Genomic DNA, 26,427 nt, shown 5'->3' with positions numbered 1-26,427 from the left:
TTTTCATTCCACAGACTGTAGAATTGTAGTTCTTCTTGCTCTGCTGCCTGCCTGCTGATGGATGAGACTATCTACGAGGCTTGTGCCTGTGCCATTTTCTAAGGCTGTGTAACAAATCATTCCAAAACTCTGTGGCTGAAAGCAACAGTATTGCTTATGAACCTGCAATAGGGGCAGGGGCAATTCTTCCTGCTCTGATGTCTCTGCTCTGCTTGACAGCAGCTGGGGTGGACAGAATGCTATCATGTGAAAGCTCGCTCATTCATGTACATGGGAAAACTCAAGCAGCTAGAGCTGGCACAGCGTTCCTTAGTACGTCTTAGTACGTCTCTGTTTCCATGAAGTTAGTCAGCATGATGGCCATTTTGGAACAAATCCTTTGTCTTATATGAAAAACAATCAGGTTGAATTAGATAATCTCTAAAGTCTCTTATCTCGGAAAGTCTTGTAAATCGCTGATTAAATGGAAACAGGAATAGCTTGAAAGTGATCTGAGACAGCTGACATAATGTTAACCCATTGGGATGGAGGAGAACTTCAGAGAGTAAGTAATTCTGAAGCGTGTAAAGCATCTAAATCAGCAATTACCACATTTTTCGGTATTATGGATTATGTGTAATTGTAAATGCAGGACTATTTTTATAGGATGCAATTTCCAGGACATAGGGCAAGTTGATTGTTCCATGCCATTTAATCTTTCTGTTTAACAACATAATTATCATCATGGCTCATTTAAATTTTGAACACCTGATGCGATATCAAGAGTTGTCAACACGTTACTATTGCTAAGATTAAAAAAAACGTCCTAGGAGTATTTATCTGTATATATTTCAGTACATTAGCAATCCATATAAAATTTAGAGTCATAGTAGTATAATGCTCTTTTGTACATCCATCCTGATACTGTACATTCCATCCGATACTGACTAGAGTGTAAGAATCAATGTTACCAGTGGGAAACTGTCTTTAACAACAAAAATTAGCCTGCCTGGATATCTAGCAGATTACATAGGTCAGTTATATGAGTACAGTGAAACCAGGCATGGAGAATCCACTAAGGACAAATGGAAGGAATCCACCTACAAACAGATGTATAAAATATCAACCAGTCCATTCTGGTTTCAAGTTTTATATTTGTTTTAATGCATAACGAATTATTTTGTTATTATTATTCTGTATTCACAAACACAATTTATATATGCAAAATGTTTTATGACTGCTTTCAGTAAATAGATGGCTTTCTAGTATGCGAAAGTTTATTAAAGAAAGCATGGACACCAGCTGTTCCTTATTTCTTGCCATAGACTTATCTGCATTTTACCAGTTGAAAAATTTAAATCCAAAAAGGCTAAAACTGGGGACTTCCCTGGCTGTCCAGTGGTTAAGACTTCGCCTTCCAATGCAGGGGGTGCAGGTCCAATCCCTAGTCAGGGAGCTAAGATCCCACATGCCTTGTGGCCAAAACGTCAAAACATAAAAAAACAGAAGCAATATTGTAACAAATTCAATAAAGATTTTATCAATGTCCACTTAAAAAAAAGTCTAAAGAAAACAAAACCAAAAGGTTAAAGCTTGCAAGGTCATATCATTTACCAATCCCAGCCTTGTAATTTATAGGTATTGTGATATGGGCCTGCCTTTGAAGTCTGCATGTTATGGGACTGTATTATTTCACACAAAAGGAAAATGACACAACACAAAAGGAATTTCCAGATTGAATTTCTCAGTCATCCTTAAAGTGTGACTGTAAATGTGCAAAGACCTTTAATATCTAAGTAACCTTAATAAAGCAGTTCTTGGGTATCCTGACATGTCTCTTATGGATGGGGCATAGTTTCCCAGTAAACAGGAACCATCTCACACACCCATCTGTGACCTGAACGTAAAAAGATAACAATAACGACAACAAAAAAACCCCTAATATTTGCCTACACAGTTATAACGTTTTAGGCATACATTATGTGAAAGTGTAATCTCCATAAAATAAATATCTGGAAACAGAAGTAGACTACAGCAACATGAATGAAACTTGGTTTTTAAAGTTAAAGGAATAAGTGTTCAAAAATCCTTTTGATGATGACCACTATTCTCAATTTTTTCACTATGATTTTGGGTGTATTTTGAAATACAATTTTAGCTTCAAATTCCATGCAAAATGTGTATTCCATTCCTTGATATCTCAGTTGATGTAAATACAAAAATAATATCTTAAGAACTATTTTTCCCCCAGAAAATCTTCAAGTATAATTCATGCCAAGAAACTGAGCTATGATCTCATGGTTTCAAGTTTCCCCTGACATACCTGTCATATACACCTGAAAGATATTTAAATCTCATTTTGAGGAGACAACATTTCCCTTAATAAAATCAAACTTTGATTTTCCAAATTTGTCAATGAAAAGAGATTTTCTACTTGGAGAAAGATGTTAAAACTATGCTGCCTTTGCTCTTGTCCCTGAGATTCATTTTTCTTTTTGGAATATTTCTAACATTAAAGCTGCTGCCACCATTTGGTCTCAGGAAAATCATTACAAAATACAATAGAATAAACTAATGCTCATATAAGAGATATATACAGTAGCAACAGTAGCAGAAGGAGCGCTTTGTTACAGTTAGCATCTCTTAATCTGAATAGACAAGTATCCGGAATAGGCAAATCTATAGAGAAAGAAAGTAGATTAGTGGTTGTCTTAGGGCTAGGAAGTTAGGAGAAACATGAGAATTACTAATGGGTATGGAGCTTCCATTTAGAGTGATGAAAATGTTCTAAAATTAGATAGTGGTGATGGTTGCACAGCTCTGTGAATATACCCCAAACCACTGACTTAGCATTTTAAGTATATTAATTCTATGGTAGGTGAATTATATCTCAAAACAGTTGCTAGTTATATTTAAAAAAGCAATTGTATTTTGAGGAATTATCAAAAATGTTTGAAAAGATTTACAGCCAAAATTCGGAAATAATCAAAATGTCCAAAAATATTGGAAAGGTCAAAATATCATGGTAATCCAAATGATAAATAATGTACCCCTACTGAAAATAGTATTTACAGATTGTTAATCACAACATAGCAAAGTGTTCATGTTAAAATAGTTAGTTAGAAAAAGATTAGGACAAAATTTTATCAATAGCAAGGTTATTTGTATTTTAAAAACACAGCATGAATATTAATATTCCAAAATGTTAATAATTGCTGTTGGTGTAGTAATAGTACTGGTAATTTTTTACTTCAACTTTGTTTCATGTTTCCTGATTTTCCAAATTTCCCATTATGTACAATTCTAATGAAGAATTTTTAATAAATAAAAAGTTATTTATTTAAAAATTGAGATCTGCCATCAATAAATGATTGCTGAACTAATGACTATTACTCCACAAGCTTATTTTAATAATGTTTAATGATGACTGAGCTGACAGATATCTACTGTTTTATTTAATCATCATTATTTTGAGTTAATAGGGATTCACATGAACATTGCAAATAGTATACAAATATACTCACTGTAATCCTTTATTGTATCTATAAATTCAAATCTGAGCCAAGCTCAAAAATATCACTTGCTTTATCACTAAAATAGTGTTAATGGAAAACATTAAATGGAAACAACCATAATGCTATCATCACATTTTAAGTAAGGTATTAATAAGAGTCACCATTAAATCTTAGCTCTTTTTCCTTCTAACCAGAATAATGTCTCATAAGTAACAAAATAAAAATTTTGAATCCTCTTATCCAGGATTTAGAAAATAGCTTTTCATATATAGTTAGAACCTTGAATTACTGTGGAATCATCAATTCTTTTTAGTATCTTAATATTTAATTTGTAAGGAAAGCAGCAACATAAATAGAATCTGTCCTGTGAACATTTGTTTTGCCCCTGAAGAAAAGGACAGATTCACAATAGTCTACTTTCTGTACTCAAACTATGCAAACCTAATTATGATTCTGTTCATATAGGTTTTAATGACCGTTGACTAAGAAAACAGATGGTTTTAAAAAATAGCCTACAGGTTGTTACTGTTGAAGCTGTTAATAGTGGGAGTTGAATAGTCAAAAAGCTGGAAGAGACCCAGAGAAATCATGATTCAGAAGAGGTGGTTTGTTTGTTTTAACTCTTTAAAATACTCCAGAGCCAGAGATTTATAACCAGTAAGTAATCTATTCTAGTATTTAATATACTGACAATCAAGTTCCATTTCTAGTTTCATCTGAGTTTTTTCCTACTTAATTTACAGCTAACTCCTCTCCTTCCATCTTCAGTAAAATTAAATAATAAATAAATAAAACAAATAAAATTCTAGACTAATGAAATCAGGATTTTTTTCCCCCAACGTAGTCCTAAATGAACACACTGACAGAATGCTTTACCCATAGCAAACAAAGGGAGATAATTTGCTATCCTTGGAAGATTTGCATAGTTACTCTGTGGACCATGGTGGGTGAGCATAAAGAACTGTCAACTGTTGCCAAGTATTTTGGGGCTCCCTTCCTGGACACAAAATTCTAGACAGAAACACTGGATGCAATAGAACTCATTCTAAGCGTAGTTAACATCAGTCAACACACAGCCTGCACTGGTGTCAAGAAGAAAGTAACTGCGCTCATAATTCTGTTGGTGTTACACACCTCTGTATCCCCCAGGCAATCCTAGACAGCTTTAAGCAATTTTTTGGAAGAGGTTTTCTTATAAAGCTTTGGTGCCAGACAGCTGTCAGTAAAAGATTTAGTGTAAGTTAATATTACATGAAGACTTCTCCAGACACTGGTCAAAAACTGTAAAGGTCGATTTGAGAGAGTTGCTGGGTTTTGATGGAGAATTTTTCCGGAATTCTGGTCAAAAGCAAATTTGGCAAGTTCATGATATTAAAAGCTGGGTACTAATGAATGAGATGACCAGGATAACAAATAGTACTCTAATGAAAAAGACATTGGGTCTGCTACTTTCAAGGATAGTGTCACTAAACTAGAGGTGCATTTCAAAATCATTGAAAATACATGTTAGATTTTTCTACCTTGGCACTATTAGCATTTGGGACTGAATAATTCTTTATTGTGGTAATCTGTCTTGTGCATTGTTTAGCAGCATCCCTGGCTTTACCCAGTAGAGGCCAGTAGCACCCTTTCAGTCATGACAATTAAAAATGTTTCCAGATATTGCCAGATGTAACCTGGGGCGCATAATCATCCCTTGAGAACCACTGCCATAGAACTGCTAAGTTAGATACTTAGTACTAGGACCACCAACTATCCCCTGTCCCCAGCCTGACTTTCTGAACCCCATGCACTGAATGGTCCAATATCTCTGAGCCTTTGCCTTATATAACACATTTGTTGTTGTTGTTGAATACTCATTCATTCTTGGATACTTCTGGAATCTTTCCTCACTTTCATCTTACCCTAGCATGGTAGTGTAAAGAAAACTAGGGTTTGGGAAATATATATATATATATATATATATATATATACACACACACACACAAATATATGTGTGTGTATATGTATATATGTATGTATAAGTTCAAACCCCAGCTTTGTCCCACTCCACCTGTAAAGCAGTTGACAGTTCACTTAGGCTTTATTATTTTTCTCTACCTGGAGCACTTCTCCAGGTATCCAAGGCTTACTATTAATTAGAGTTAAAAACGGATTCAAGACCATGATCCTGGTTCTTTACATTAATTCATCCTCACTTGGTTTAAACCAGAATACAGAAGCTGTCCATATAGGAGCATCATTAATAATTCAAGCTGACAATCAAAATTCACCTCTTAGACACCACTGTATAGGGATAATATCAATAAAAACCTACAATATTGTGATAAGCAGCCTCTAATGTGGCCACCAATGTTCCACACCAGCTGGTATTCATTCCCTCCTCTACTCCCTTTCTTTGAGTGTGGCCTAGACCTACTAACTGGCTTCTAATAAATAGAATATACTAAAATGATGAGATATCACTTCTGAGACTGGGTTATAAAAGGTCTGGCTTCCAGTTGCTGTGTGCCCTTTCTCACTCTTTTTTCATTAGCTCTAAGGGAAGCTTGCAGTCATATTTTGAAATGCCCTGTGGAGAGGACCTTATGACAAGAAACTAAAATAAACAGTCAGTGAGGAGCTGTGACTCTCAGTCAAACACACACAAGAAAATAATTCCTGCCATCAGCCACATGGATAATTTGGAAGCAGATCCTCCCTAGTTGAGCCTTATGATGACACCACATATCTGGCCGACACCTTGAAGGCAGCCTCATGAGAGACCTAAGGGAACTCACAGATGCTAAAAGATAATATTAATTGCTTTAAATGGCTAAGTTTTGGTCATTTGTTATACAGCAATAGTTAAATAATATAAACACAGTGAGATAAATGATTTTCTCTTTCTTCTCATTCTCCTTTTGACGATGATGATTATCATCATCATTACTCTCTCTCAGATGAGGCTGTACCATTAATCTTCTGCCCCTAAGTTTAGCAGGGGCAGTTCTACAATTGTTGATATTATCATCATTCCCTCAAACCCTGGGCGCTGACATTGCCTATCAATTATCTTTCCCAATCATAAGTACAATAGAATTAAAATTCTCACTATAAAATTATCAAGGATATGATGTTGATTACTCCACTATTGGTTATTCAATTCACGGCTTTTGTAAATTTCAAGGGCAAAAATCCAAATGCAAATCTTTAATGCAGAATTCGAGCATCCCAAAGTAACCAACTGTCCTCTGCATGCATATCTCATCCCAAAATCCAGTTTCTTCATTGTTAAAAATACTATCTTCTTCAAAAGATTACTCTGATGATTTAAACTGCATAAATATATAAAATTTTCCAAATATTATTCCTGTAATGTAGTAAGTGCTTAATAAATATTAAGGGTTTTTGTGATGCTATTTTAATTGCTTCCTCTTCCAAACCTCCTCTTCCTAACCCACTCATGGGTGATCAGTTCCATTTCTAGGCTTTCTACTTTAGCCAAGTCCCTGTTCTAAAAGTAATAAGAAATTTATAGAAATAATTAGATCTTTTTTCCTTTCAAATCCCCCAAAGGATTCTTACTACTTATGGCCTCTGGCTAAGAATGAAACCAAATGATAAAAAGAAAGATCGATCCATTCCGTATGACCAGTCCAAAAATCAATTAGATGATTTTTTTATTCCTCTTTTAACTAGAAAATTGATAAAAAATTAATGGCCAACAATCTCAGAAGCTGAATCATAGCTTTATACATTTTTTTCCAAAAGAAAGAGTATCAGAAAGAAAAATAAACTAGTATGCCCTTGGTTTTCTTAAAATAGGGGAAATACACTTTTTCAAGGTTAAAGTTACACGTTACAATATTAATGGTATCAATGTACCTAAGCTAAAGGAGACCTCCACATTATCATTTGCGTATCCAGTTTCCACAAATAAATAGATACCAATCTATTGTCTAATAGAGTATGAAATAATTTGAAAAACATCCAAAAGATTGACCTATCCATAAAAATATTTTCTTCACGTCTTTAATGGTGCTTTAGTTGGATTTACAGTGTTGGGTTAAGATACTGTGATGCATTCAAACATACTAGTAAGATAACTTGTCAATCTCTTAGCAGCTCTTAATAATTTACTATGATAAGTGTAACCAGGCCTTTTGAGAATAGGGTTCTAGGTAACTCAATTTTGATAAGGAGAGGAGTAGAGAAAGACATGAGTATCAGATATAAATGTATAAGAGATTCCTGAGCTGAAAATCCTGAGCAGCTAGAAAGAAATAGAGCAGAATAGAGTGACTCAGGAGAGGGAAAAAGAAAGGTGCCCAAACAGAGTGGATGTACTTCATGTGAATAAGTGCAAAGCTGGTGTTGGGACCTTTCATTTTCTTGAGGAGTGCTAACTGCCTGAGAAAGAAATTTCAGGAGACTTCATGGTTCTTTCAATAGCAGAGAATAATATATCCCAAATAAGGTGACCAAAGTTTTCATGATAGTAGGTCATCGCTGTGCATATTCTGGAGCTTTTGGTTTCAGGCAACCTATTGAGGGATCCAGATGCCGAACAGAAGCTTGCTTTGTTTTGCTTTGTATTTTATGTTTTGAGTTCAGACATTATCCAAAAAGGATACGTGAAATATTTCCCATAATTTGTTTGACCTATAATGACTTATTCTATGCGTGGTTATATTCGTTTCCCCATGATGTTGGAAAGTTTTTGTTTTCTTGTGGCAGTTAATACTTTACATCCTGAAAGATTTACTGGACTTGACCATCTACAAATACATACAAACTGTTCTCATGAGTTGAAAATATAGTCTTGAAACAAATCTGAAACGACAACACAAAGTAGTATCTGTTCACTGTCACAAGAACAGAAAGAAATTGAACCAGCCCTAAAAATTCACTTTGTAGCTAAGGGAATGGTTTCCATAAAATTGAAAAAATGTCTCAAAGCAACAGTATTGTATTTCTTAAGCTATTGCTGTTACTGACATAAAAAGAATTCTTTCTATAATTCTTCTTCGGCCTTGGTTGGTGACAGAGTGGTTATTAGAAAAAAATTGTAAACAGCTCTTTTCTAAGCCTCCAGGCATAATAAAAAAGAGACTCTCACTTGAGTGTCACCTGCTTCAATTATTAGATGGGTTTAAAGTAATATGATTCAGTACATAAATCAAAATAAAGCATGATCTTTTACCACTACAAATTTGCAGAAGTACCATGTAGTTTCATCAAGTAATGCCAACAATGGTCTAAATAAAATTGTGTTTAAGTGGTTACAAAGGCAAGATGGCATAGTGTAAAGAATTAAAAGTAGGACACTCCATTACCATGCAGCCCTTGATCTCTCTGGGTTCCTTATCTGTAACATGAGGAAATGCCACTAGATTGTGTCAAATGTTCCTTCTAATTCTAACATTCAAAGATATATGCAAATGTTGTGGAACTATTGAGGAGAAAATCTTTCATGTAAATAGGTGATATTCAACCGTGTAAATATGACAACAGAATTTTGTCACATATTCTCCTTCAGGGTTGTTGCAGTTTTTTTTCAATAGACTATTTTTTACAGCAGTTTTAGATTCACAGCAAATTTGAGCAGGAGTCCCCATATACCCTTTCCTTTCCTACACTCACAGCCTCCTCCACTATCAACATCTCATACCAGAGTGGTACATTTGTTACAAGTAATGAACCTACACTGACATGTCCATAGTTTATATTAGGATATATAGTTTACATTAGGGTTGAGTCTTAGTGTTTTACATTCTATGGATTTGAACAGATGTATAATGTTAAATGTTCCTTCAGTTTTTGTATTGTCTTAATAGCCAGATCACTGTATGATGCTGTAAAAAGGCATTAGAATATTCTCCATAGTGAGTGTAAAGCAATGACATCCAAATAATGGTACTTTGATGCTCTCTTTAAAAAAGAAAAAAAATTCCCATAGATTATCCATTCATGCATTACCTCAGAAACTATTCCTAGCTTATCTTTGTCCCCCATAGCAATTTAGCTGTGATGTACTACTCCTAGCAGATAGTAATCAACATTTGTTAACACTGAGTTGGATAACTCCAATTTGAACAAAAGAGATAAAAGATGAGAAAAGAATATAAGCTGGGAAAGTTCAGTCAATCACCATTCTCTGAGTAGAATTTCCTCTAGTTAAGTAATATCCTATTATGTGATTATTGTGAAAAAGTCATAAATACCCCCAAGGTGTGGGTGGCGGAACTGAATAGAGCATTACTTGCTGGAGATCATATTACTAACTGGAGCAGTGAGCTTTATTTCGAAGGCTTTTCCCCTAACTAAAATATATCTTTTAAAACATCAAATGCAGTATTCATTCATCAGGAGGAATATCACCCAGCAGGCCAGGATTTTCAAAGCTTAGTATTTTTTTTTCCAGTGGAATGGGACCTTTCCAGTGAAGTGATAAGTATGCTTTGAACATTTAAAAAGAGCCACAGGGTCTTCTTTCTTCTGTGGATAGTATCCAGAATTGCTTCATCTGGTGAAAGAAATCCTTTCACTGCAGAAAACCTTAATTCATTACAACCAAAACCCAGCAAGATTCAGATCTGTTGTGAAATGTACAGGTTTGAGCATATATTTATCCCTGAGAATTGTGGTAGTGAATTGGTATTATAGAAATTATGATAGCTATACTTCACAAGTGATCCTCCTTCACACCATTTCCTTATTATGTTTAGAATAAGGGACAACTGTGCTCTTTCATTTTGTCATCCTTACCTTTGATTGATCCTAAAAGTAGAGATTATGTCCTGAAGTGAATGCAGTTAATGAAAGAAGAGGAAATAGAATGTCTGCAAAGGGAACTAGTAGAGGAAGAACATATAATCAGGTTATAAAGGTCTTGATAAAAAAAATAGGGGGTGATGTATCAAAAATTTTCGCTATCTCTCTGGAGCAATTCATTATTTTCCTTCCTTCTTCCCTAAAGCAGCTTCATTCAATCAAGTCACAGAGCTTGTATGTGGTCTACAATGCTATTATGAATCAAGTTGCTGACATTCTTATGTTCATGTATTTTCATAAAATGCAATTATTAAAAGATCAGACTGTATAGTAGATGGAAGCACAAATGTACGTGGAGACATGGTTGAAAACTCTTGATACTACTGCCAACACCACCATCATCATTAGTGTTTCGGTTGGTTTACTGTCTGCTAGCCTCCTAGGTTTACATTTAATGACTTCAAATACCTGGTGGTGTTATTTAATCTTTAAATATCTGCTCTACAGACTATTCATTATCATCATTAGCAGTAATAAGTTCATTTTCACTAGAGGTGTTTACTAATGTACACTTTCTGTCCTCAAGAAGTTAAGAAACAACTATATGCAGATAACTGAATAGAAAAAATACTATCAGTCAAAGAACAGAAAACAAAATCTTTGCTAACTGGGAGCTTAAACATAGCTTGCAGAATATGTTTGTAAATATATATCACATATGCTAATTTCTACAATTTATTACTTTCCATTATTAGGTATTGTTACTATTTTCTGAGCACTCATGTATATCAAGCACTGTGCCAAACATTTACAGACATCGATCTAAATATCCCCAAAAGTGAGGAAACTGAGCCTCAGAAAAATTAAGTAATTCACCCAAGGTCATAGAACTAGTAAGTGGTTAAACTGGTTTTAGAATCCAAGTTGTCTGATGCAAAAGTCTGGTCTCTTCCCACCGTATGTTTTACTGGCCCCTAGGTCTCTGGCCCTCTTAGATTTCAAAGCAAGTTTTATCTTGCTATTTTCTGATTAACAGTAGAAATTTTAATAGACTCTTAAACATTCTAATTTCACATGACTATTCCATATGCCTATATCCTTTTGCATTTAGAAGAAATTGATTTTCCAAAAATAATTCCTTTCTAGGAATGTAATTTTAAAATATGGCAGGTATAATATGAAGAATACAAAGTTTTAACTAATAAGTAGTAAGTGCTCTATGGAAAATCATCAAAATAGATACAAAATATGTTTGTTATAAAATATTAGTAATTACTAAGGATTTAGAAACAGGGAGAGTACTATTCTTTGCAAATAAAATTATCTGCTCTCATGGCACATTATATGAAACTTAACCATTTCAGGGCCAACATACAAACCTTGGAAAGTGAATTCAACTCATGCAAATAATAAGTTTGCCCTTAAGGAACAAGAGATTTACAAATGATCTAATCAGGACATTTGACCAAATGGCTTATTTGATATTTGTATTTGGAAATTTATCAAATACTTTCAAAAATCATTATGTAGTCTTTAAAAGAATCAACTATGTGATACCGGCTAATACAAGGGACTATGTACTTAGTAAAAATATATACACATATATAAATACACCCTTTTCAAGAAGTTCAAGTTTTTCTTAGTTTTGCACCTATTAAATCCTATATAATAAAATTCTACAGAATAACACGTACGTGAATAAGAGGCAGGGTGGATTACGCATGGTAGGGTAGTGAGCCTTCCACAAAAAATGAGGTTGGATCAAAGAGCCTTGTTTGATCAAAAATCACACTAATTTTGGCAAAATTTACATAATGCTCAATAAAGTATGCTATATTTGTTCTATACCTTCCTTTCGGAAAAAGCCATTTTAAAAAACATAGGAAATTTCCCTCTTTGTGATTCCAAATATTCGGTGCAAATAATTTTCTTAAGAAAAGTCATCTTTGAACCATTTGTAAAAATCCCCAGTAATACACTGATTTGTAGCCAAAAATTCATTAACACGTGATTGAACAAAATGTGTTAGAGCCGAGGGAAATAATAGGCTTACTACCAGAAGCCCATGTGCTGCTGTTTAAAGATTTTTTTAAAGATTATAGATCAAAGAACGATTTTTTTAACATCTGACAAAACTGTCTTTACATATATAAAAAATATACTGGGAACATGCAGTACATCTTCAACACCAAAACATTAACTCAGGAAGCATATGATTTAGTTGGATGAGAGATGGAGAAATTTGTTTTTATAAATTTAATCCTTCAAGGGTAGAATAATAAATATGAATATTAATGAAAGAAATATACCCAATGTTATGCTATATCTGAAGTTAGCAATTAGAACAAAAAATTTATTTCCTTCAATAAATTTAACAGTGTCTACCATCAATTCCCAATCACACAAATTCTTTTTTTTTTTAGCCTTGTCGTGCAGTTTGTGGAATCTCAGTTCTCCAACCAAGGACTGAACCTGGGCCATGGCAGTGAAAGCACTGAATCCTAACCACTAGACCACGAGGGAACTCCCCCCAAATCACACATTGGTGTTAGCCACAAAAAAACGACAGTGTCCAATCTGCTTTCTTTCACTGTTTGCTAAAACAAGAAGATAAGGTAAAATCTGACTCTGAAATGATAGCTACTGTATTCAAAAGTAAAAAGAATGGTTTAGCATTTATAATTGTTTCCATTATTTGGATTTCATTTGCTATTACCTATATTAGAATAGATAACCACATCCTGGAAAATAATTTAAATAAGATTATGTTTAAGTAAATAATAAATCAAAATGCTTTATTTTTAATATTTATAGTTGGATAAAAGTAAAAGTGTCATCTGAAAGATAAAAAAAAGATAGAAATACAAATGAAGCAACCAAATGCCAATCATGGCATTTTAATGTACTTGCAATTCAAATGTTATATGTTAGAAAAATTCTGCTTCAGTTTTTTCAGACAGAACCTATTTATAACAATTTGTGTTAGGCTTAAAAATTCATTTCTGATTTGCTTTCTTATTCCTCATCTTGACTATCAGAGTACAGATGGAAAGGTTATATTTCCATTATGTTTAATAAATCAAGTGAAAATATTATACATAAATTATGAATAAAAGCTATTTACCTGCATGGAAATCTATTCCCACAGCAAATGAAGTTCCTGATATAGGCATCAAGGCATCCATTTTGTCACTTGGTTCCAGAGGTATTCCCCTGATTCCTTCATGAACAGAGTACATAAGAAATGACTCTATACCTAAATTTAAAAGGAAACAAAAATAAAATGAATATATAACATTAAAATCATTCCATTAGCAGGAGGTGGGTATCAAGATGGCAGAGTAGAAAGACCCCAAACTCACCTCCTCCCACGGGCATGCCAAAATTACAACTACTTACAGAGCAACTATCTATGAGAACAATCTGAAGATTAGCAGAAAAGGTTTTCCACACCTACAGATATAAAGAAGGAGCCACAATGACATGGGTAGGAGGGGCAGAGACATGGTCTAGTCAGGACACAAACACACTCCCAGGTCAGTGACCCACAAACAGGAGAGAAGTCACAACCACAGAGGTACTCTCTGAGGAGTGAGGGGTCTGAACCCCACACAGGACTCCCAGCCTGAGGATCCTACACTGGAAAGACAAAGCCCCAGAAAGTTGGGCTTTGAAAATCAGCTGGACTTGTTTTGGAGAGATATATTGGAAACAGAAGCTTCTCTCTTAAAGAGTGCACACAAAATCTCACATATTCCAAGTCCCAGCACAGAGACAATAGTTGGAAAGGTGCCCAGGTCAGATCCACTTGCTGATCTCAGAGAGCCTTCTGAGAGGCAAGAGGCAATTGGGAAGCCCCCTGGGGACTGACAGGCTGGCAGCAGCCACTTTTGGGATCTCAGGATCCTTTTCAAACTAGTCCAAAAAAATTCAAGAGGAAGAACACCTCCAAATTCATTCTATGGGGACAGCATCACCCTAATTCCAAAACCAGACAAAGATGCCACAAGAAAATAAAACAACAGGCCAATATCACTGATGAGCACAGAGGTGAAAATCCTCAACAAATATTAGCAAACTGATTTAACAATACATTAAAAGGATCATACATCATGATCAAATGTTATTTCTGCCAAGGATGCAAGGATGGTTCAATATCCATAAACCAATCAAAGTGTTACACCACACTAACAAAATAAAGGATAAAAAATTATATGATAATCTCAGTAGACACAGATAAAGCTGACTTTGGTTGCCTAAAATCTGTATGGATGAAGTAAATGCATCAGAACTAAGATTTTTCAAAACCTCATACCTCGACATGACATGCGGTTCTTTTGGAGATAATATCCAACTGTACACATGCAAGTCCTTGTAGTTTCAGATGTTGGTAAACAAAGCTGAGAACATCCACCATTATTTAGTTGGCAGGAATTGCTGCCTGCAAAGTAGGAAAACAAACAAAAGAAACATAAAAATCAAAAAAACTAAAGAAAGTATAATTCAATATCAGTAATTTGAATAAATATTTATGCTATTATTAATTTATAAATGCAGCTGTTTCATATTGGTATCATATTTTATTCCCTCAAATAATTTGAAGTAGCAGATTATGGTTGAAGTTTCTCCTTCCAAAAAAGCACTGCATAGTGATTACAGACAACAGTACTATACTCAATTTATAGAATCAATTTAACTTTGAATACAATTAGAATACAATTCAGAGTTGCTAAGAGATTAGATCTTAATTGTTCCCATCACAAAAAAGAAATGATAATTATGTGATGTAACAGATAGCACTATGGTGGTAATCATATTGCCATACATAAAGTATTAAATCAACACATTATACATCTTAACCAACATTATCTGTCAATTATATCTCAATAAAAATACATTTACAATAAATAAATAATTTTTTTGTAAAGTAAGATACATGAGAGGATTCATAGTTATAGAAGAGCAAAAGGAAATTGGTGTGCCGTGAATATGGTCATAGATCTTTGTAATATTTTAAGATCACAGAAACAAGGAAATCTCTTTTCTGACTTCTAAATTTCACTTCAACTCTACAGTTACTTCCTTTTCAAGAATACTTTATCCAAATGTATCAAATAAATAGTTGTTAATTTATATTACTGACTCAACTCAAAAACTATACCATTGAAAGTAAGGAGGTACATATATACATATATGTATAATTGATTTTTTAAAAGCAAGGAACTAAAATTTGCCATTCCAAGGAACATAATTCTTCAAAAATAGATTTAAAACACACCCATAATAGTAATCTAATTAACTGGCATATTAATTTGCCTTATTCCTGTGAGGTAGCAATGACAAATATTAGGTAATCACAGGTTGGAATTTTATAAAGATGGTCCATTAAATTTACTAGGCCCAATGTGTAATTAAAGCTGGTAACATAAAGTTAAGTAATTTACAATCTTATCCATCAAGTTCATTAAATATCCCAGTTTTACAACATTTTTATTATTCTAGGACATGCAATGCCATTTACTGGATGTTCAAACTCTGATATGAAGTACAGTAAATCCAGTGAGAATTACAAAGCATTATGAAAGCTATACATCAATAGTGCTCTATGGAAAATTCAAAATACCAATGAAGCTCATTATTTCTAATCTCCTGAATTCAAGATAGTCTGATGGGATTTAATTGTTCAATCAAACCTGTCACAAGTTCTGTCATTTTTGAAGTGTGAAATAGTCCTAACTGGGGAGAGTTCTCAACAGGAGATCTACCACATTCTCTGCTCATTTCTTATACCTGGCAGTTGCTCTTATGTAGGTCCACATACTAAGATTTGAGTTGCCCTGAACTTCTGAAATGATTACCTTTATCTCATATATAAACTAATGGAGATTCATTGATTTATTCCCTTTTTTCCAAGCTGACTTATAATACTAAGATGAATTTTCAGCTCTATGATTATTTTAATAATGAGACAATTGTATTTATGGATCTATAGTAATTCCATACTGACCATGTACGTATTTCATTTTATAGAAAGCATGTGAATGTACATTAATGCAATGCCAATCTATAGAGATATGCATTTGGATATAAATTTACTTCAACTACCACTAAAGACTGGAAAACTGGGAAGAGATTGACAAGTGATACTCGTCTATAAAGTTTGAAAAAACATCAAACAGAGAGTATGGGAAACAAGGGAATTGAAGAAGTAAAGAAAAATGGATTGGAGTTGATTTATAAAAACAAGAGAAAATGAGGCATTATATAACCTTGATAATATCCAAAATATGTGAAAAAAGAAGAAAAAGGAGATCCTGGGACTGTGCATTTTTAAACATAATAGTAATAATTTTTTATAAATAATAAAATTAATTATGTTAATGTTGTACAACAATAACACAATCCATGTATCATTTGTTTAGTCTCTAAGGGAAAATGATGGTGAAAGAGAAAAGGCAAAAAAATAAAACACATCATTATTTTAATAAGTATCTTTGCCTATTAAATATAGATTTGATGTAGGAAAAATATAGAGAGATTTTTAAAGTAATAATTTAGGTAGTGAATATCTAGCAGGTTAGAAATACTGGTTTGGCTTAATATTTTGTAATGATATTGATGTTCAAACCTCATTCCTAAATCCTCTAGTGGAAATAGAAAGTCCACTTGACTGATGAGAAGTCTCAGCTCTCCAGTGATCTGTGTCAAAAATGATAAATGAAGTAGCTAATTGTACTTTGAAATCCAAAGTGGTAGTAATGTTAACACCTTAAATAGTCTTAAATTGCTCATATTTCATACTAATGAAGCTTTTAAGCTACCTGCTATGATTCTGTTAATGGGACTGTCTTTAATACAGATGCTTTTATCAGCATATTCTTCCAGGAAAAACAGTATTTTCACTGCATTTTAAGCTTAGTCATATTATACCATAAATTTATAAGTACTAGAGGGCCCTGTCAGCTAATACTTTCCCAGTGCATATAAGCTACAACTCTACCTATAGAATCAAATCCTTAAAAGATGAGGGGGGGAGGGGACGAGGGGAAGGTGGCGGAAGAGTAAGACGTGGAGATCACCTTCCTCCCCACAGATACACCAGAAATACATGGAACAACTCTTACAGAACACCTAATGAACGCTGGCAGAAGACCTCAGACCTCCCAAAAGGTAAGAAACTCCCCACGTACCTGGGTAGGGCAAAAGAAAAAAAGAAAAATATAGAGACAAAAGAATAGGGAAGGGACCTGCACCAGTGGGAGGGAGCTGTGAAGGAGGAAAGGTTTCCACACACTAGGAAGCCCCTTCGCGGGCGGAGACTGCGGGTGGCGAACGTGGGGAGCTTTGGGGCCGCGGAGGAGAGCACAGCAACAAGGGTGCAGAGGGCAGAGTACAGAGATTCCCGCACAGAGGATCGGTGCCGACCGGTACTCACCAGCCCTAGAGGCTTGTCTGCTCACCCTTCAGGGTGGGCGGGGCTGGGAGCTGAGGCTTGGGCTTCGGTCGGAGCACCAGGAGAGGACTGGGGTTGACGGCATGAACACAGCCTGAAGGGGTTAGTGCACCACGGCTAACCGGGAGGGAGTCCGGGAAAAGGTCTGGAGCTTCCCTCTTTGTTTCCTGGTGCGCGAGGAGAGGGAATTAAGAGCACTGCTTAAAGGAGCTCCAGAGACGGGCGTGAGCCGTGGCTAAAAGCGCAGACCCCAGAGACGGTAATGAGACGCTAATGCTGCTGCTGCAGCCACCAAGAAGCCTGTGTGCGAGCACAGGTCACTATCCACACCTCCCTTCTGAGGAGCCTGTGCAGCCCGCCACTGCCAGAGTCCCGGGATACAGGGACAACATCCCCCGTGAGAACGCACGGCGCGCCTCAGGCTGGTGCAACGTCATGCTGGCCTCTGCCGCTGCAGGCCCGCCCCGCACTCCGTGCCCTTCCCTCCCCCGGCCTGAGTGAGCCAGAGCCCCTGAATCAGCGGCTCCTTTAACCCCATCCTGTCTGAGCAAAAAACAAACGCCCTCCAGCGACCTACACGCACAGGCGGGGCCAAATCCAAAGCTGAGTCCCTGGGAGCTGTGAGAACAAAGAAGAGAAAGGGAAATATCTCCCAGCAGCCTCATAAACAGTGGATTAAAGCTCCACAATCAACTTCATGTAACCTACATCTGTGGAATACCTGAATACACAACGAATCATCCCAAATTGAGGAACTGGACTTTGAGCACAAGATTTAAGATTTTTTCCCCTTTTCCTCTTTTTGTGAGTGTGTATGTGTATGCTTCTGTATGAGATTTTGTCTGTATAGTTTTGCTTCCACCATTTGTCCTAAGGTTCTATCCGTACTTAAAAAAAAATTTTTTTTAATAATTATTTTTAATTTAATAACTTTATTATTTTTTACTCTATTTTATTTTACTTTATCTTCTTTCTTTGTTCCTTCCTATCCTCCTTCCTTCCTTCCTCCCACCGTCCCTCCCTCCCTCCTTTCTTTCTTTCCTTCCTTCCTTTTCTTCTTTCTTTCTTCCTTCCTTCCTTCCCTCCTTCCCTCCTTTCTTTCTTTCCTTCTTTCTTTCTATTTCTACTAATTCTTTCTCTCTACTTTTTCTCCCTTTTATTCTGAACCGTGTGGATGTAAGGCTCTTGGTGCTGCAGCCAGGAGTCAGGGTTGTGCCTCTGAGGTGGGAGAGCCAACTTCAGGACACTGGTCCACAAGAGATGTCCCAGCTCCACATAATATCAAACGGCAAAAATCTCCCAGAGATCTCCATCTAAACAGCAGCACCCAGCTTCACTCAACGACCAGCAAACTACAGTGCTGGACACCCTATGCCAAACAACTAGCAAAACAGGAACACAACCCCACCCATTAGCAGAGAGGCTGCCTAAAATCAAAATAAGTCCACAGACACCCCAAAACACACCACCACACAGGGACCTGCCCACCAGAGAGACAAGATCCAGCCTCATCCACCAGAATACAGGCACTAGTCCCCTCCACCAGGAAGCCTACACAACCCACTGAACCAACCTTAGCCACTGGGGACAGACACCAAAAACAACGGGAACTACAAACCTGCAGCCTGCAAAAAGGAGACCCCAAACACAGTAAGATAAGCAAAATGAGAAGACAGAACAAAACACCACAGATGAAGGAGCAAGATAAAAACCCACCAGAGCTAACAAATGAAGAGGAAATAGGCAGTCTACCTGAAAAAGAATTCAGAATAATGAGAGTAAAGATGATCCAAAATCTTGGAAATAGAATAGACAAAATGCAATAAACATTTAACAAGGACCTAGAAGAACTAAAGATGAAACAATGATGAACAACACAATAAATGAAATGAAAAATACTCTAGATGGGATCAAGCACAGAATAACTGAGGCAGAAGAACGGATAAGTGACCTGGAAGATAAAATGCTGGAAACAACTACAGCAGAGCAGAATAAAGAAAAAAGAATGAAAAGAACTGAGGACAGTCTCAGAGACCTCTGGGACAACACTAAACACAACAACATTCGAATTATAGGGCTTTCAGAAGAAGAAGAGAAAAAGAAAGGGACTGAGAAAATATTTGAAGAGATTATAGTTGAAAACTTCCCTAATAAGGGAAAGGAAACAGTTAATCAAGTCCAGGAAGCACAGAGAGTCCCATACAGGATACATCCAAGGAGAAATATGCCAAGACACATATTAATCAAACTGTCAAAAATTAAATACAAAGCAAGCATATTAAAAGCAGCAAGGGAAAAACAACAAATAACACACAAGGGAATCCCCATAAGGTAAAAGCTGATCTCTCAGCAGAAATTCTGCAAGCCAGAAGGGAGTGGCAGGACATATTTAAAGTGATGAAGGAGAAAAACCTGCAGCCAAGATTACTCTACCAAGCAAGGATCTCATTCAGATTTGATGGAGAAATTAAAACCTTTACAGACAAGCAAAAGCTGAGAGGGTTCATCACCACCAAACCAGCTTTACAACAAATGCTAAAGGATCATCTCTAGGCAAGAAACACAAGAGAAGGAAAAGACCTACAATAACGAACCCAAAACAATTTAGAAAATGGGAATAGGAACATACATACCAATAATTACCTTAAGTGTAAAGGGACTAAATGCTCCCAACAAAAGACACAGATTGGCTGAATGGATACAAAAACATGACCCATATTTATGCTGTCTACAAGAGACCCACTTCAGACCTAGAGACACATACAGACTGAAAGTAAGGGGATGGAAAAAGATATTCCATGCAAACGGAAATCAAAAGAAAGCTGGAGTAGCAATTCTCATATCAGACAAAATAGACTTTAAAATAAAGACTATTAGAAGAGACAATGAAGAACACTACATAATGATCAAGGGATCGATTCAAGAAGAAGATATAACAATTGTAAATATTTATGACCCCAACAGAGGAGCACCTCAATACATAAGGCAAAAACTAACAGCCATAAAAGGGGAAATCAACAGTAACACATTCATAGTAGGGGACTTTAACACCCCACTTTCACCAAAGGACAGATCATCCAAAATAAAAATAAATAAGAAAACACAAGCTTTAAATGATACATTAAACAAGATGGACTTAATTGATATTTATAGGACACTTCATCCAAAAACAACAGAATACACATTTTTCTCAAGTGCTCATGGAACATTCTCCAGGACAGATCATATCTTGGGTCACAAATCAAGCCTTGGTAAATTTAAGAACATTGAAATTGTATCAAGTATCTTTTCCGACCACAACACTATGAGACTAGATATCAATTACAGGAAAAGATCTGTAAAAAATACAAACACATGGAAGCTAAACAGTATACTACTTAATAACGAAGTGATCACTGAAGAAATCAAAGAGGAAATCAAAAAATACCTAGAAACAAATGACAGTGGAGACACGACGATCCAAAACCTATGGGATGCAGCAAAAGCAGTTCTAAGAGGGAAGTTTATAGCAATACAAGCCCACCTTAAGAAACAGGAAACATCTCGGATAAACAACTTAAACTTGCACCTAAAGCAATTAGAGAAAGAAGAACAAAAAAACCCAAAGTTAGCAGAAGGAAAGAAATCCTAAAAATCAGATCAGAAATAAATGAAAAAGAAATGAAGGAAATGATAGCAAAGATCAATAAAACTAAAAGCTGGTTCTTTGAGAAGATAACAAAATAGATTAACCATTAGCCAGACTCATCAAGAAAAAAAGGGAGAAGACTCAAATCAATAGAATTAAAAATGAAAAGGAGAAGTAACAACTGATACTGCAGAAATACAAAAGATCATGAGAGATTACTACAAGCAACACTATCCCAATAAAATGGACAACCTGGAAGAAATGGACAAATTCTTAGAAATGCACAACCTGCAAAGACTGAATCAGAAACAAATAGAAAATATAAACAGACCAATCACAAGCACTGAAATTGAAACTGTGATTAAAAATCTTCCAACAAACAAAAGCCCAGGACCAGATGGCTTCACAGGCGAATTCTATCAAACATTTAGAGAAGAGCTAACACCTATCCTTCTAAAACTCTTCCAAAAAATTGCAGAGGGAGGAACACTCTCAAATTCATTCTACGAGGCCACCATCACCTTGATACCAAAACCAGACAAGGATGTCACAAAGAAAGAAAACTACAGGCCAATATCACTGATGAACATAGATGCAAAAATCCTCAATAAAATACTAGCAAACAGAATCCAACAGCACATTAAAAGGATCATGCACCATGATCAAGTGGGGTTTATCCAGGAATGCAAGGGTTCTTCAATATACGCAAATCAATCAATGTGATAAACCATATTAACAAATTGAAGGAGAAAAACCATATGATCATCTCAATAGATGCAGAGAAAGCTTTTGAAAAAATTCAACACCCATTTATGATAAAAACCCTGCAGAAAGTAGGCATAGAGGGAACTTTCCTCAACATAATAAAGGCCATATATGACAAACCCACAGCCAACATCATCCTCAATGGTGAAAAACTGAAAGCATTTCCACTAAGATCAGGAACAAGACAAGGTTGCCCACTCTCACCACTCTTATTCAACATAGTTTTCGAAGGTTTAGCCACAGCAATCAGAGAAGAAAAGGAAATAAAAGGAATCCAAATTGGAAAAGAAGTAAAGCTGTCACTGTTTGCAGATGACATGATACTATACATAGAGAATCCTAATGATGCTACCAGAAAACTACTAGAGCTAATCAATGAATTTCGTAAAGTTACAGGATACAAAATTAATGCACAGAAATCTCTGGCATTCCTATACACTAATGATGAAAAATCTGAAAGTGAAATCAAGAAAACACTCCCATTTATCATTGCAACAAAAAGAATAAAATATCTAGGTATAAATCTACCTAAGGAGACAAAAAAACCTGTATGCAGAAAATTATAAGACACTGATGAAAGAAATTAAAGATGATACAAATAGATGGAGAGATATACCATGTTCTTGGATTGGAAGAATCAACATTGTGAAAATGACTCTAGTATCCAAAGCAATCTACAGATTCAATGCAATCCCTATCAAACTACCACTGCCATTTTTTACAGAACTAGAACAAAAAAGTTCACAATCTATATGGAAACACAAAAGACCCCGAATAGCCAAAGCAATCTTGAGAACGAAAAACGGAGCTGGAGGAATCAGGCTCCCTGACTTCAGACTATACTACAAAGCTACAGTAGTCAAGACAGTATGGTACTGGCACAAAAACAGAAATATAGATTAATGGAACAGGATAGAAAGCCCAAAGATAAACCCACGCACATATGGTCACCTTATCTTTGATAAAGGAGGCAGGGATGTACAGTGGAGAAAGGACAGCCTCTTCAATAAGTGGTGCTGGGAAAACTGGACAGGTACATGTAAAAGTATGAGATTAGATTACTCCCTAACACCATACACAAAAATAAGCTCAAAATGGATTAAAGACCTAAATGTAAGGACAGAAACTATCAAACTCTTAGAGGAAAACATAGGCAGAACACTCTGTGACATAAATCACAGCAAGTTCTTTTGACCCACCTCCTAGAGAAATGGAAATAAAAACAAAAATAAACAAATGGGATCTAATGGAACGTCAAAGGTTGTGCACAGCAAAGGAAACCATAAACAAGACCAAAAGACAGCCCTCAGAATGGGAGAAAATATTTGCAAATGAAGCAACTGACAAAGGATTAATCTCCAAAATTTACAAGCAGCTCATGCAGCTCAATAACAAAAAAAGCAAACAACCCAATCCAAACATGGGCAGAAGACCTAAACAGACATTTCTCCAAAGGAGATATACAGACTGTCAACAAACACATGAAAGAATGCTCAACATCATTAATCATTAGAGAAATGTAAATCAAAACTACAATGAGATATCATATCATACCAGTCAGAATGGCCATCATCAAAAAATCTAGAAACAATAAATGCTGGAGAGGGTGTGGAGAAAAGGGAACACTCTTGCACTGCTAGTGGGAATGTGAATTGGTACAGCCACTATGGAGAACAGTATGGAGGTTCCTTAAAAAACTACAAATTGAACTACCATATGACCCAGCAATCCCACTACTGGGCCTATACCCTGAGAAAACCATAATTCAAAAAGAGTCATGTACCAAAATGTTCATTGCAGCTCTATTTACAATAGCCCAGAAATGGATACAACCTAAGTGCCCATCATTGGATGAATGGATAAAGAAGATGTGGCACATATATACAATGGAATATTACTCAGCCATAAAAAGAAATGAAATTGAGCTATTTGTAAAGAGGTGGATAGACCTAGAGTCTGTCATACAGAGTGAAGTAAGTCAGAAAGAGAAAGACAAATACCATATGCTAACACATATATATGGAATTTAAGAAAAAAAAAAGTCATGAAGAACCTAGGGGTAAGACAGGAATAAAGACACAGACCTACTAGAGAACGGACTTGAGGATATGGGGAGGGGGAAGGGTGAGCTCTGACAAAGCGCGAGAGAGGCATGGACATATATACACTACCAAATGTAAGGTAGATAGCTAGTGGGAAGCAGCCGCATAGCATAGGGAGATCAGCTCCGTGCTTTGTGACCGCCTGGAGGGGTGGGATAGGGAGGGTTGGAGGGAGGGAGACGCAAGAGGGAAGAGATATGGGAACGTATGTATATGTATAACTGATTCACTTTGTTATAAAGCAGAAACTAACACACCATTGTAAAGCAATTATACCCCAATAAAGATGTTAAAAATAAAAAGAATCATGGATAGTGCCCTATGTTATGAAAAAAAAAAAGAAAAAAAGATGAGGGGGATCTTGTTAAAATGAACAATGTGAGACAAGCATAATACAATGAATTTTTCTTCCAAGAAACTATTGGAACTGTACCTACAAAAATTCAATGTATTATATTAATTTACAATTTCATAGTATGTGTTTGTTCACATTTTGAAGGAATAAATATAGATTTTTAAAAAATGTTTGGAAATATAATGTCTCTAATTTATATTTTATAATGTGTATTTTCAGATATAATCTCATTCAGTATAGACTATGAACTAAAGTTTATCATAGTACTGTAAGTTTTTACACTTAACAGATTGTATTGAAATCCACAAAAGTGCCATATTTTATTTATTGAGTGCCAGTATTTTATTCCCAGTTAAATAATCTATTTTCCATGACTTGAATGCCAGTAAAATTATTTATTTTGATACATGAAATTTTCTATTAAGTAATTCCTAGTGAAAACATTCCTGTTCATTATTATAGACAATGACCAAATATATATATATATATATATATATATATATATATATATATATATATATATATATACATCAGAGAATAAGTACAGATCTTGTGCCTAAGAGTTTGGGTGTCAATGTCTTCTCAACCATGAATGGATCCCAGAAATCAGTTCAGATGGTTTTACAAAGCAATTCTTTTCTCTTAAAATTTTTTTTTTCCTGAAAAAGAAATATTTCCTGCTGCTCCTGGCAAGAAAGGATTCCAGACCGAAATTTGACCCATGCTTTTATCAGAAAAGGTAACCATGAATCTGGTCTTCACTTTGTCTCCGGCTGTGCAGGAATGGCTCTCAATTGGTATCTCCAATAAATTCTGCCTGCTTGATTGCTGTCACCTGTCTTCAGAATTAGTGATCCCTTTGGTTCACTATTCTTATCTCTACTCTTATCTGCTTTGATCTACATGCCCAAATCCTTTAAATAAAAATCCTTTTAAGTTTTCTTGATATTTTTTTCCTAAGCAGAAAAATATATGAAGAAAAGGATTTCACGGCAGAGATTTAAGTAAGATAGTAGAATATAGAAGAATATTTTTTCTAGGAAGGGAGTTCTGCTAATGTCATGGATCATGAACCAAAAACGAAGAAAAGACTAGCAGGTGTAGGGCTCTACTGGCTGGCATCTCTAATCTAATTGCCATTTGGGCAATGTGACAAGTCCACGTACGTAAACCATCTGTTAGTTCTCTCACTCCATTTCACTGCACACCATTTGGACAAGCAAAAACAAAAACGCAAAATGCTTAGAGCCAAACAATGAAGTGCTTTTGGTTATGAAATTCTTGCATCAACATAGTCCATTTGAAGTCCCCTAGTTCATTCTGTTTCTGGCATAATTATACATTGAATATATTTTACTGGGATTTTTTTCCTTATTCTTATATTTTTAAATCAATAACAAAATAAGACCTCTTTGAAGACCTGACAAATTAAGATTCCTTGGGCAGCTTTGCTAATGTTTTGAAAGCTCATTATATACCTTATGCTAAAGGCATTCCTTCTACAGTATTAAGCAGCATTTGCCACCCCCCTTTTTTTTACTAGAAGGGAAATAGGGAACTTCAATTTTTCTGATCTCTTTTTTTTTTTTTTTTTTTTTTTTTTTGCGGTATGCGGGCCTCTCACTGTTGTGGCCTCTCCCGTTGCAGAGCACAGGCTCCGGACGCACAGGCTCAGCGGCCATGGCTCACGGGCCCAGCCGCTCCGCGGCATGTGGGATCTTCCCGGACTGGGGCACGAAGCCGTGTCCCCTGCATCGGCAGGCGGACTCTCAACCACTGCGCCACCAGGGAAGCCCGGAACTTCAATTTTTGACTTGAGAAAATAATATGAAAAAAGAGAACATTATATATTCAAAAGGCGGCACAAATGCATT

General features: G+C 35.7%; 1 protein-coding gene across 1 annotated transcript in view; it reads right to left on the bottom strand.

The window, feature by feature from the left end:
• Positions 1 to 26,427, bottom strand: part of LRP1B (LDL receptor related protein 1B) — a 1,461,391-nt gene that overhangs the window by 512,922 nt on the left and 922,042 nt on the right. The window contains 2 exon segments of the mRNA XM_032636635.1: positions 13,375 to 13,506; positions 14,566 to 14,691. Of these exon segments, the coding sequence (XP_032492526.1) occupies positions 13,375 to 13,506; positions 14,566 to 14,691 (258 nt within the window).

This window comes from Phocoena sinus, chromosome 7, assembly GCF_008692025.1.
Source record: "Phocoena sinus isolate mPhoSin1 chromosome 7, mPhoSin1.pri, whole genome shotgun sequence".
NCBI classification, from domain to species: Eukaryota; Metazoa; Chordata; class Mammalia; order Artiodactyla; family Phocoenidae; genus Phocoena; species Phocoena sinus.
The sequence above is the reverse complement of the archived record's forward strand: the minus strand, read 5'-3'. Positions and strand labels throughout refer to the sequence as shown.